At 39.3% G+C, this 13,862-nt stretch overlaps 2 protein-coding genes across 2 annotated transcripts in view; one reads left to right on the top strand and one right to left on the bottom strand.

Annotated features, from left to right (window-relative positions):
• snd1 (staphylococcal nuclease and tudor domain containing 1) overlaps window positions 1-13,862 on the bottom strand; it is a 229,952-nt gene that overhangs the window by 114,898 nt on the left and 101,192 nt on the right. The window lies entirely within an intron of this gene.
• Window positions 2,246-7,333, top strand: lrrc4.1 (leucine rich repeat containing 4.1). The gene has a single exon (XM_038294783.1). The coding sequence runs from the start codon at window positions 3,905-3,907 to the stop codon at window positions 6,773-6,775; it is 2,871 nt and encodes a 956-aa protein (XP_038150711.1). The 5' UTR covers window positions 2,246-3,904; the 3' UTR covers window positions 6,776-7,333.

The raw sequence follows: 13,862 nt of genomic DNA, 5'->3' as shown, positions 1-13,862 counted from the left end.
GTTTTTTTTACAACACAACTGGATTCAATTTAATTAAATGTTTTATAATTCTACCTTTAAGTTATTTACATTTGTTCAGATTTCTCTGAATCGCCATAAAACAAAGATGGGAAGACGACAAACAATCATAAGATCTAGTGTCTACATGTAAATGTCAGGCAATGAAGGAATGGTAATTCTGATACATGTAAAGATTGATAGAAAGCCGCATCTTTTGCTTTTGCACACTACCTAGACATTTTTTTAAAAATGGTATTTATAATTTAAAGTAATTCCAAAATAACATCACAACACAACATTATAAGCAAAACTAAATAGCAATAGTTACATCTACACTATCTTGTTAAATGATAAAAGAGGGGGGAAAAGTCTCAAGAAGAAAATTGGACAGATCATCTAGTGCTGAATTGATATAACTTTGTTATGGCTGCAGGATTTTTGTGCAAACATAAGAAATAAAAGGATTGTCTTTATAACAGCAAAATCTTTCTCATACTGCTGTGTCTGCCACCTCACTGTTACATGTGCTTCATTGAAGCCTGTTCGTATTCATGTGCTGTGAAGTCAAGGAGAAAGTCTGTGTGTATATATATATGTGTGTCTGTGTATAATATAGGAGTTGGCTCTATACTCCTGTGCCAGTGGGAATAACGTACTGCACTACAGGCAGTGTGACCTTTACTAGCTGGCATGCTTTCTCTCCTTCCTCGATGTGCATTTCTCCCTCTTTCACACACTCAGTTTACGACTTACACACAAACACACACAACTAGAAGGACTGTCAAAGGTAGCTTTACCAGCCATCAATTACCCACACTGCTACCTAGATTAATAGAAACGAGGCTTGTACAAATCAGCTGAGACTGAGAGATGATTGGAGAGCATGGTATGCTTGTTTTGCCACTTTTTCTTCTGTAAGGAGTCAAAGCATTTATTTTTTATGTTTCCTTTCTTATATATGACCTTTATGGGCATGTGCTTCCTGGAGCAACAGTTTGTGTTCAAACTAAGGGTTATGGCCTGCCTGGTTAGAGGGCTCTAACAATGTTTGAGGACATACATGACAGAAGAAAGACAGACCTATGTAGTGAATCATTTATTAAGTTGAAAAAAAAGACATTAAAACAAAAAATTAGCAGCTTTTTTTTTTTTTTTTTTTTAGATTTTCTACATGCAAATCCCACAGTATATAAGACTTAAGTTAACGGTGTGTTTTGAAGTATTAGTATGAAACATTACTGTGAATTTATGGTTGATATTGCCTGTGGTAAGGAAATCTACACAGATATTAAGTAGTAAGAGAAAATCCTCTCATGGAATAATGGAGAGATTGATGGTCAAACTGATGGAGAAAAAAGGGCCAAGCTCGATAACCATTTTGTCATATTTATTAACACTGAAATCAAATTAAAGACTTTTAAAACTGTATACTACATTAACAATCCCAAAACATTTTATCCACTACTCTATAGTAAAAAGAAAACATTCACCTGAGAATTAAACAAATATCTGAGCAACTCCTAGCTCATGTGCATATTTCTGACACACAGAATAAACACAGAAAACAAGCAAAAGAAGTGGGGTGAACAGGGTGACACAGTGACGGACAAAGAGTGAGCAGGGGAGGAAAGACAGTGAAGAGGGTGGGGGTGGAGTGGGTGGGGGAAGTTAATGCACATAACACACTGCATCAAACCAAAGCACTGCTCCAAGCAGAATGCGTCAGCAGTCCATTCATGTTCCTCTATTTTCCATGAAAAGAAAATGCAAAAAGGAGACAAAATGAAATAAGCAGTAGAAAGAGCAAAAAATAAAAAATATATTTTTAAAAATAAAAACTGACATCTTTAAAGAGAGCTAGCCAGAAAGTAAAAGTCTTCATCCACCTGTTTTTCCCAGCACAACATTGCTGGAAAGCTTTGCATTGCAAAAGAAGGACTCTTGATGGGAACTTAAGGGTTAAAAGCTGGTTGCTGTGGGAATACCATCGTCCATCTCTGTCTTTTGCTTGGACAACCTGTGAATTCCCTTGAACCCAAAAAGCCCCAGAAACCCCCAGAATAAGAGAATTGGAATTAAAAAAGGGAGAGAACGACAGGAGAAGCACAGTGGTTCTTGTAGAAGTGTATTTCTAAAAAGGTCTGAGTGCTTTGAGCTCACCCAACTACCTCAGGACACTGCAGAGAGCAGGAGAGAGAGGGGGAGAGAGGGAGAGAGAAAGTGAGCAAGAGAGACAGCACACTCTCTCTTTTGCTGCTACAACGGATCCTTTCCACAACGACGCTGCTGTTAACGTCACGCCTGTAAGCCGCGCTTGCCCGGCGCTTGCCTCCTCTGGCTTGCTTCGTTCCCCAGTTAGATTCTGCATTGGCAAGGGGGTGCTAATAACCACCAGAAAAGGAGGAGTGGGAAAATAAAGACAACTGGAAGAGAGAAGAAAAGAACTGGAGAGGGGGGAAAAAAACTGTACCATCCATTTTCCTTTTAACACACCTCAATCAGCCGAGCTTCGATACCCCCACTTCTCTGGGTACCCCCTGCCACCCCCCACCCCATTATCCTTCTGAAGAATTTGACGGATTATTGGGAAGTGCACGGGACGCAGGCGGCAGCCGCAGCTGTGTGTGCTCGCTACTGCTGCTGTGTGCTTCGCAGGGATGGTGTGTTCGTTTGCAACTGCTGCTGTCGCAACAGCGGCTGTGGAAGCTGGAACGTGTGGCTAGTTAAGAGGACTAAGAAGCTAATGAAGGCAGTGTGCATCACCTAGCCTTTTCAACCACTGCCAAGTGTTCTGCGGGAAGGAAAAATTGCCATCAAGAGGATACAACAAGACTATTTGAAAAAAGGATTGTATTAGAGGCAAGAACGGTTATAAAGACTGAACTGACCAACTGATTGACTCCTAAAAAGTGGACAAAAAGGAATATACCGAGTGGAGAATGTCTGCTTTTATTTTTTTTTCTATGGCTTCCTTTTAATTGCCAAACAAAAGGCAGAAAACAGGACTACGAGATTCTTTCATTCACCTTAATCTACTGTTTCTGTTTTTATCTTATTTTCACCTCTGGCAGAAAAAAATAACACGTGTGTTCCAGTGGTTGCCTGTACTATGGAGACTTGGGGAAGGTGTACAGCAGGGGAATCAACTGTCGGATTCCAAGGACAAGCGAGAGAAGAGGAGCCGACAGCAAGAAGCAAGCAAGGGAGCAACGCAGCTTTGGGAGCTTGACTGGATTCTTTCTTACGGTGTTTTTACTTTTTTTTCCTCATCAGTTCACAAAGGGAGAGAAAAAAAAAACACTCACAAAAAGGCCTTTGAACCTTTTCTCTTTGGATGTATGGATTTACAAAAAGGGCTCATCTTGGTTAAGCTCTTTGGCACTGACACCTATTTTGACAGGGCAAATAAAGGTTTCACTTATTGCTCTCGGATATAAATACATCTGCTGAGAAAACTACAGCTGTATCTGATTTCAAAAAGGAGGGAAGCTATATATCTCAGTTGAAGGACCTGTAATATTAACTTGAGGTAGGTGTCTAGTGTTTCAACCCCTCTTGCATCAATCTGTAACACCCTTTCTCCCCTCTGTATTGTAATACTATTTTTGATTGCCTAATTTACCAAGATGTCGTTCTCATACACATGTTTCAAAAAACCCAGCCCTTCCTCCCCCAACCTGTCCTCCTCTCCCTGACAATTTATGGAAACATAAGAACTACATAATTGAGGACGAGTACGTCCTCCTCCCTTATCCTACAGTTTCCCTATTACTTTTTTTTATTTTTTAACTGTGATCCAATCATTAATATTACCATCCATAGAGCTACTATTCTTGTCCTATAACCGACCAACCACCTGTCCCAAACATCCCCATCCTCCCCCCCAGATGATGCTGAATTATGAATGTGCCACATCATGAGTCTCCTGGGGCGGGTAGCTGTGCAACGTGCCAGGAAAGCCGCCCTGCTCTGTGTAGTCTTCCTGATGGCGCAAGCGTGGAGCAGCGCCTCCCTGGCCTTGGCGGGGGCGGCAGTCTCTTTAGGACCCCAGGGCTGTCCACCCCAGTGTTCCTGCAGTAATCAGCAGGGAAAAGTGGTGTGCACCCGGCGGGGCCTGACGCGTGTGCCCCCTGGAATTCCTGCCAACACGCGACACCTCAATCTAATGGAAAACGCCATTGAGGCGGTGCAGGCCGACTCGTTTCGCCACCTGCACCACCTTGAGGTGCTCCAGCTAGGGCGAAATGCCATACGCCAGATTGAGGTGGGCGCATTTAATGGACTAACCAGCCTCAACACATTGGAGCTGTTTGACAACAGGTTGACGGTGGTGCCAAGTGGGGCCTTTGAGTACCTTTCTAAACTAAGAGAACTATGGCTGAGAAACAACCCAATTGAGAGTATTCCCTCCTATGCCTTCAACCGGGTACCCTCTCTGATGCGGCTGGACCTGGGGGAGTTAAGGAAACTGGAGTACATCTCAGAAGGAGCTTTTGAGGGGCTACAAAACCTAAAGTACCTGAACCTGGGAATGTGCAACATAAGGGGAGATATGCCAAACCTAAGTCCCCTGAAGGGCTTGGAGGAACTTGAGATTTCAGAAAATCTGTTTCCAGTGATAAAACCAGGTTCCTTCAGAGGTCTACGCTCCCTAAAAAAGTTATGGGTTATGAATTCACAAATCACTGTAATAGAGCGCAATGCTTTTGATGGTCTATCTTCATTGGCGGAACTCAACCTTGCCCATAATAACCTGAGTGCTGTGCCACATGATTTATTCTTCCCACTCAAGTATCTGGTGGAACTTCACCTGCACCATAATCCTTGGAACTGCGGCTGTGAGGCAGTATGGTTAGCCCAGTGGCTAAGAGAGTATATCCCAACAAACTCAACTTGCTGTGGACGATGTCATTCACCGGCTATCATGAGAGGACGACAGCTTGTTGATGTGGACAGAGGGGAAGGTGCTGCAATCCAGTGTTCTGCACCATTCATTGCTGATGCACCACGAGACATAAACATTTCAGCAGGAAGAGTTGCCGAACTTCGTTGCAAAACAGCCCTAATGTCTTCAGTGCGTTGGCTTCTACCTAATGGGACTATTCTTACACATGCCTCTGGTCACCCAAGAATATCAATCCTTAATGATGGTACCCTTAATTTCTCTAATGTCCTTGCATCAGACACTGGCACTTATACCTGTATGGTCTCTAATGCAGCTGGGAACTCCAATGCATCAGCATACCTCAATGTGAGTGCAGCAGAGCTAAACACATCCAACTTGAGTTACTTTACAACAGTGACTGTGGAAGTTCTTGGTCCAACCACTGAGATGCCCAAACCCAAAACTACTACAACTACAGGGGCTGTGGGTACTGGAGTTGCTGGGGGAGGAGCAGGTCTCGGGACGACAACTACAACCGCCTCCCCTTCAGTTTTTCAGCCAGTCTTCATCTCTACACCAACAGTCCTGTTGCAAAATACTGACAGTGCAGCAAATGCAGTGAAGCCATCTGTGTTACCAGGAGTAAGAGGTGCCACTGGCAAACCAGGCAGATCTGGTCCTAGCCTGGATGAAGTAATGAAGACAACTAAAATAATAATAGGTTGCTTTGTCGCTGTGACACTGCTGGCTGCAGTCATGCTTATTGCCTTTTATAAACTAAGAAAGCGCCACCAGCAGAGAAGCACAGTGGCAGCAGCTCGTACAGTTGAGATCATCCAGGTGGATGAGGAGGACCTTCCACCACCAGCATCTGCAGCTCAAGAGTCATCCCTCACATTACCTGAAATCCGAGATCACAACAGCATACACAAGTTGGACTTTATCAGCCACAAGACTGATTACAGCTTCCGTAAACCCAAGGCTGAATATAAACCCCAGCCGGATTTCACTCTACACACTCCTAAGGCTGAATATACAACCTACAAGCCAAACATGGACTTCAGCAGCCACAAAACCATTGCAGATTACAACATGCACAAATCGACACCAGATTTCAGCCTACACAGAACAAAGCCAGACTGCAGCCCATTTAGACAGGACTACACCCCTCACAAAACTAAATCAGAATATAGCCCATTTAAACCTGATTTTGGCACTCACCCAAAGGTTAAGACAGACTACAGTCCATTCAAAGCAGATTACAGCACTCATCCCAGGCAGAGATCCGACTTCAGTCCTTTTAAACGAGACTACAGCACCCAATCAAAACCCAAACATGACTACAGTCCATTAAAATCCGATTATAACACCCAAAATAAATCTCAAGTGGGATACAGTCCATTCAAGCATGACTTTGGTACCCACCCAAGGACCAAAGCTGATTACAGTCCATTCAAACCTGACTACAGCACTCAGCCTAAACCCAAAATGGACTACAATTCCCAGAGATCAAAAACAGATATTACCTACAAAACCAAGGATCATTATAACCCCCACAGTACTGCACCAGAATACAGCGCCTTTAAGACCGATTTCAGCCCCCACAAAGTGGATTACAGCGCCTTCAAGTCTGACTTTAGTCCACACAATCAAAGACCTCAACTTGATTATAGTCCTCATAAAATGGACTACAGCCCTCATAAGGTGGACTACAGCACTCTAAAGCCCAAGTACAACACTTATAAACCATCTGGCCAAGGGGCTAAATGGACAGACAATAATGTTGGGAACTCTTTGCCTCGAACCCTACCCAGCGCCATCACAGCAATGGCTGAGCCCTATGTCATAAAAACTCACACAAAAGAGAAGGTACAGGAGACTCAAATCTAAAAGAACCTTGACCTAAAGACTTTCACTCCTTTATGTCCCAAGATCTCACCTCCCCATTCCACCCTTTTTTCTTTCATCATTTAAGTCATGCAATAGAATGCACAAAAAAAAGAACAGAACTACTTTTTGTACAGAGTGCAAACTTTAAAAGACTGACCATTTATTGTTGTACATGCTTATAAATAAATATATATATGGACAAACAAAGCTACCATGGGTTGGTGATAGAGAAACATATATCAAAAAGAAATTGAAACTATTTTCTAACTTGTAACTTCTATTTAAAACAATGAGTTGTTTAAGATGCTGTCTTAAGTTTGAAAAATGAGGGTAGTCTGTTTTTAAAAGGGGGCATTCTGTGTGATTTTTACACCATGCTAGAGAGAAAGCCGTGACAAGAAAGATTATTTATACAGAAAAGACTTTCTTTAACAAAAACCATATAAAGGTCAGTGTTGATCTTTACAGGTTTAACTTGTAAAAGCACCAGAATTTGTACTGTGCCAAATGTTATAAATGCAATAAAAAGGATTTTTGGAAGAAAAAAAGGAAACATTAGAGAGAGATGTTTTATTCGCCTTCTCTTCTTCTCCTGCCATATACTGTAACAATCAGCCGAATGCTTTAGACACTGCAGTAAGACGCTGCAGCTATACTTTAACCCTAAGTGTGCTGAATGATGCTGGCATAACGAATCATAATGCAGGAGTAGACTATTTCTTTTTTTTTTTTTTTTTTTTTTTTTCCACCACAGCTTATGTTATCGAGTTTCCATATGAAAAGGGTTATGATTTCAGATGATCAGTGATTGTTGTGCAGATTAAGAGGATTGAAGATGATTAAACCCATATAATGTTAAATGGGATGCTTACTGGATGACTCAAGTTTGCAAGGCCAATATTCTATTTCAAAAAGCTCATAAGAATGCATTTAGAGAAAAATAAAGGGCTGCTAAGCCTTCAGTTATTAAGAAAGCTTTTCTGGTGAGACACGTTTTCAGGTTTCTCATAAAATATTGACTCTGATGTTGACAAATAATGGCAAATTTTGGAATATAGCATAAGATCAGCTTGCTTTTGAAAAATGCCAAAATCGGAAATATCCAAGAAATAATCCAATTTTGTTCAATATTAATTTCCGCTGCCTTTTCTGCATAATAAGTAATAGAAACAGTTAGGTATTTTTTTTTCTTTCTTGAGATAATGAGAGGCATGTTACTGGAACATTAAACAAAGTAAAGCTATCATAGGGATTCCATCTTTATAACCTTCGTTAAAGAACTAATCAAAGAACAATCTGCCTTTGATAAAATTTATTCTATATGTAGTCTAACACTATGTGGAATTGAATGAGAAAATAAATCAAAGATATTTTTATGTCTATCTATTGAAAATATCATGCAAAAATAGTTTCTGAAGGGATTTATACCAATTTCAAGAAAAAGGTAAATCATGAGGGGATTTTTGTACCAGCTGTGTGTGGATACAATTATACCGGTAAAAGAGATTTTCTAAATCATACAGAAATTTGAAGTTTGAAATCAATTACTTTAAAAAAAAGCAGCACTGGGGACAAAAAAATAATAAAAAATGATAAGCCTCATTCAGATTGCCAATAAACACATTGAATCTGCTTTTACAGCTTTGAAAAAAAAAACTTTGAAAACATGTGTTCTTTAATATATCCGCCCAGAGACCATTATCTGGGTTAAAATGAAGACCAAAATTTCTAAGTAAAGGTGAACCAAAATGTGTGGATCTGTCAGGTACCATAGGCAATGCATCTTCTGTGACTGAGCAACTTAAAGCGAGATCTGGCGTATGCTGCAGAAAACTATTCAGAAGTGAACTGTGTTGTGCTATCTGGTCACACATCTAAGCTGTGCTGTGCTATAAAAGGCTCTGCCATCCCAATCGGTCAAAATGGCTACAGGGTCATCAATCAGCCAATCAGCTTTGCCAGCCTGTGGAGCCCGCGTCTCCATGGGAAACACTCTTCCCCATCCATTCCTCCCCCACATCATGTTTTCTGTCTGTGTGCTTCATTAGCAATCATGAAGCCATCGGAGAGAGGAAGTACGGCAAGATGGACGTATTTAACCACAGCTCACAAAAGCAGCAGGAAAAGGGGGGCGGGGGGTCAAAAGGATGCAAGGCCCTAGTCTGTGAGGGATACGGTAACACTGTCACTCATATTTCTCAAAAGTTATAGTAAAGGGAACTTGAATCCAAAACAAAACAGCCTAATAGAAATTAAATACATGATTGAAGGAAAATGCTGATGAATGTAAAGAGAAAAAACATGATGCAAGAGGAGAAATTAAGTAGAGCTGGACCACTACCTAAAAGTAAATTTGCTTCAGCAAGAGAAAATATCATTTACTGTCAAACATTATAAATATAGGAAGTTAAAGATTATTAAATAGAGGATATTTGCCAAATAAAATAGACCATGGTGATTTAAATTTAAGAGAAGATAGAGGTAGCAGGAAAAATAAAAGCAGTGTAAAGGGTGAAAAACAGCACGTGGAAAATAACTGAGCAGAGAAAATGTGATGCAAGAGTGCCAACTACAGATGGAAGGGGGTATATAGAAATTACCTGGCGTGGCTATTGCATGATGGGTGAATAGCCTGAACTGCACAACAAGGTGGGTTTGGGGGGGTGACATACAGAGTGGATTGCAGGAGATAAGAAGTGCTGATACATGAAATAGACTGGACAACTGGGGGTACTTGAGCAAGGGAGACCAGCAAATAAAGCAACAGAGAGGGAGGGAGGATCAAGAGGTTAGAGTGAATGGAACTGTGGGGACAATGTAGTACAACCACGTGAATGTGTACTGTTTTCAGAGATAGTAGCCCTTGAACCAGCAGGAAGAACAAGCATTATCCTTGCAATTTTATTCAGTTTAAAGGCAGAAGCTCATTTAGTAAGTTAGAAAGAACAGTTTGAAACCCATTTATTTGATGCAATCTGTTAATTAGATTTTTTTCCATGTTAATTACTACGTACGGCAGTCTATGGGACAGCTCTAATCAAATTCCATTAAAATAGCAGAGACTACAGGCCAGTAATCTCAAAAGTCATTTATCAACTATATACTAACCTCTCAAACAACAAATTACACTTTATCATTATATTTCTCTAAATCTGTCAAAATGGTTATAATCTATTCTGGATTAACTGTGTAAACATTTCATGTTTACCATGTGGGAGGACCACATCTATGGGTTGTATTGCTGATTTCTTTATAGTGCTTTGTGTGCATTTGAACTTGTGTCAGACCGTCGAGACTTTTGCTACTGAAAATGTGAAAAGTGTTGAAGTAGATGTTCCACTTAAAAATAGTAACTACGCCTCCAGATTGTTAGGGATCTTGAACAAGCTCACTGCCATATGCATTAGTATTCGTCTTTTAGGATAAGATTAAAGAAAGTTGCTTCATATGTATATGATTTGTGTAATTTGAGTTGATTTTAGGCAGTTGGGATTACAATTGTTCATTTAGTTTGCTTTATGCTTATGCATCAATATATGCAAGTGTGCAAATATGTTATTCTGTGAGCAATACAGCTGTAGAAAACTTTGGACCCTCATGCATGTTCTGGTATTTCTTATATTTGTATTTTAAATTAATACAATAGGAAATTGAATATTTTAATTTTTTCAACTAGCTTTTAGAGCCTTGTCTAGATGGAAATCTTTATGTATTAGACTGCAGCATTCCAACTCTTTAGTTGTTCAGGGAAAGCAATCCAGGCCAAGCTTTTGCTTGAGTGCAGTGCAAAACATTTAATTTCTGCAATCACTCTAGTCAGAGTGCTAATGAAGTAGAAGATGTTATTTTGAGAAGACCTGCAACCATCTTTTTTCATGGCTCTACATGAGTTTGTCCAGAAGAGATGGTTGTTTTTAATGTAGATGATGGTATTGCACAAAATGCAGGAATAAGGGAGAAGAAATAAATATAGATAAATCCATTTAGCAAAGCCGTATCAAAAAATGTAGGATAACAACCCCACTAAAATTTTTTATTTAACTTTAATACCTTCAATAATAAACACATAAAATTTGATATCCTACATTGCAAAGCAAAGTAGATTACTGGGAATCAGTAAATAGAGCTGATGCTTTCTTGGGCATCCAACTTTCACGGCTCAGAAATTAATATTCAACAGCCAGTCAGTAAAATTATTTGTTACTGAGGTGAATTGAGTTATGAGAAAGAAAAAACTGTCAGCATAATGCTGGCTAACATCCCAGTGTTGCTCAGGCTCCAGTTTATGCCAAAACCTTGGTATATTGTGGTCAAATGCAAACAGATTCTTAAGTGAAAACTGGGACCAAATTGCAGGTGGGTTGAGTGACCTATTTCTGCTCTGAGTAGAACCACTCAAGTGTGTTACTCCCTGTGAGACAGAGTTTATTGCCCTTTTGGTGGGTGAAAAACATCCCTGTGTTTTCTTAGCAGCCTGAGACGATGGAGCCTCAGTTTTATGATTCCATCCAATAGCAGAGTCCGAGAGTCGAGGCTGCATGTGTGTAGTAAATCAAGTCCGTGGAGAACGCAGAACAGGGCTAGTCTGATATGACATTTTTGTGTGTGCAACAACACTCAAAGACAAAGGAATGCACACATATTTGTGCACAGGGAAGAAAGAAAAATTGAAGCCACTGGCCATTAATTTCACAGCTTTTGTAGAGATTTATGTCCTGAAGAGAAATCAGGATCATAAGTGCAGCATTGCCGAGAATGTGTGTACATATTGCTCTACCAGACAAGTTGCTGTTGTGTCCGTGGCGCCACAAAATATGGTTATTTAAATGCAAAGCATATGAAAGACTGGGAAAGCTTGCGAACAATGTACTGATAAGAAATCGCTGCTTTTTGGATTTTAGAACAAAGGGGAGCCAACAAAAGTCTCAAAGGAGAAAGCATAATAACTTTAAGGGTTTTATAGAAAGCATTTTAGGACCTTTTATTTGTAAGCTTCTGAAGCTAGGTCTGGCCAGATTAATGGAGACCGTAAAGGTGTGGACAATTATTTAAACTAATGTAATAGTTAAACTTACGTTAATAAAAAAAAATGTGAGGAAAACAGTAAAAATCAGGCTTTTTGGATGAAGTCAATTTTTTGTTTTCCTCAACATAAGAGTCTTTTTTTTATTGAGTCCCTTTTTAATAGCTACTTATAAAATGTTTTCTAAAACCGAATGAAATGAAAAAGCACCTCACAATTTTAAGCATACAAGCACCTGTTGGATTGGATTCTTTGAATCAAAAAGCTGATGATCTGATCTGATTTTATAAATTGAAAAGGGTTCAAGGTCCCACTTTTTATACGTTTATGGAAAAATGGTGAAAGAAAAAGGGCATTTTAGCATCTAACTTCAAAACCTTAATTGGAACCAATCAGGTTTAACTGAAAAATCCCCAACTCTGGCCAACTGGTTGGTTCAGCTCTAGAACACCAGCACTGAACCAGATCATAAACCTAAATAAAACAGTTGATGAACTGACAAAAGCCAATGGGAAATTTTCAAATGACAATTATCAAAGCTGTTTAACTACCATTTTTAGCATTATATTCAATGATTTAGGAGAATTTAAATACTTGACCGTTAAAATGAGACATTAATGGAAGACTTCAAAAGAAAGCATGTAGCTACAGATACTAGTGAGTGAAAGATGTCACTTACATAACCCTCCTTTTAAATCGATTTTTTTTATTTTAGAGCACAACTAATCCAGGTTTGTTTTCTTATTCTCATTTATGCTGGGCATAAAGGGCATCTTCAAAAGCAGGTTGTAGCCTTGAATGTCAGCACAGATCTTATAAGAACAAACTTTGCTTTTAAAAGATCCCTTGCTTTTAGTCAAAACACTTCTTCCCGGTTAGAACCAATACTTAAGTGAACAGCTGTGTTCTAAAGTAGATGGTTGTTAAAGCAGAAAGTGGAAATAAAAAAGGAGATTGAAAAAGAGGTAGGCAGAGGGGAAGGATAGGGTACAAAGTGCAACACAATTGGGAAAGAAAGAAGAGAACTGAAATGAGATTGTACTAGATAAGATCCCACTATCTGACACTTTAGGAAGAGTACAGGATTCATTTTGCTGTAAGTGCAGGATCATAAATTTGCACTGGTGTGGACGTCAAGATAACAAGCGGTGTGCTAATGTCAAAGACTTGCTGAAAAATGTGCATCACTGAGCAAAGAATTGCAAATGAAAGCAATGCCAAGATGAAAGCCAGAAAAAAGCGACATACAGCATCCAGGGGTTTAACCTGTTTTCATGTGGCGGCAAAATGATTCAGCCTCTGCAGCACACCACTGAGAGGGTTTAAAACTATGCATGTGTAGATAGGTTAGCTGTGATCTTTATGGATCAAATAAATCAATGGTTGACTTGCAATTGCAGAAAATACCGGAAGCATTGCTAGATTTTATGACAATAGTTTGTTTTTTAAGTGAAGCTCAAGCTTTGATTTTTTACAATAGGGAATTTTAAAACATCACAGGACCGATTAATAGTTTCATTAAAGAAGAATACAAACAAATTCTCTCCATCCACAAAAAAACAACACTAGATAAATCTTCTGCGGCAGTGAAATATAAGCAATGCAATTTTATTTGAAGCCAGTAGATACTTTTTACTGTCAGATTTTTTTCAGGTTAAGCCGTTAAGGAAGAATGAAACCACAGTGAAAATGTTTTGTGCCAACTTCAGATCTTGGGATTTTGTAAAACATATGAAGGTGTGAAGAGAATAAAAGTACAACTTGTTATCTCTAGCCTTTGAAAACAGGATTAATTCTCTAGGTACAATTGGAGTTACTTTGGGTTGTTTCAAAACTTTGAGACTATTTTCAATCAACAAGATATGACTATTGTAAAATTTTTATAAGCCCATTTTAAACTTGTTTTTGTAAAATAAAATGTGTACAAGGACGTTAAACTCAAATTTAAGTACAAGTTTTACAGTTTATACCTTCTTAAACTCTTATTAAAATAAAAAAGGAGAGCGGTTTTCCCTACGGTGACACAACACTTGATGGAAATCAAAGTTGTTTTATTTTTATGTC

The sequence above is a fragment of the Cyprinodon tularosa genome, unplaced genomic scaffold (assembly GCF_016077235.1).
Source record: "Cyprinodon tularosa strain WSP-4 unplaced genomic scaffold, ASM1607723v1 ctg345, whole genome shotgun sequence".
In the NCBI taxonomy this organism is placed as follows: Eukaryota; Metazoa; Chordata; class Actinopteri; order Cyprinodontiformes; family Cyprinodontidae; genus Cyprinodon; species Cyprinodon tularosa.
Note: the sequence above shows the minus strand (reverse complement) of the source record. Positions and strands in the feature narration are given on the sequence as shown.

Bases quoted from the DNA above. Each gene is read 5' to 3' on its own strand.
- lrrc4.1 (XM_038294783.1), top strand. From the start codon at position 3,905: ATGTGCCACATCATGAGTCTCCTGGGGCGGGTAGCTGTGCAACGTGCC.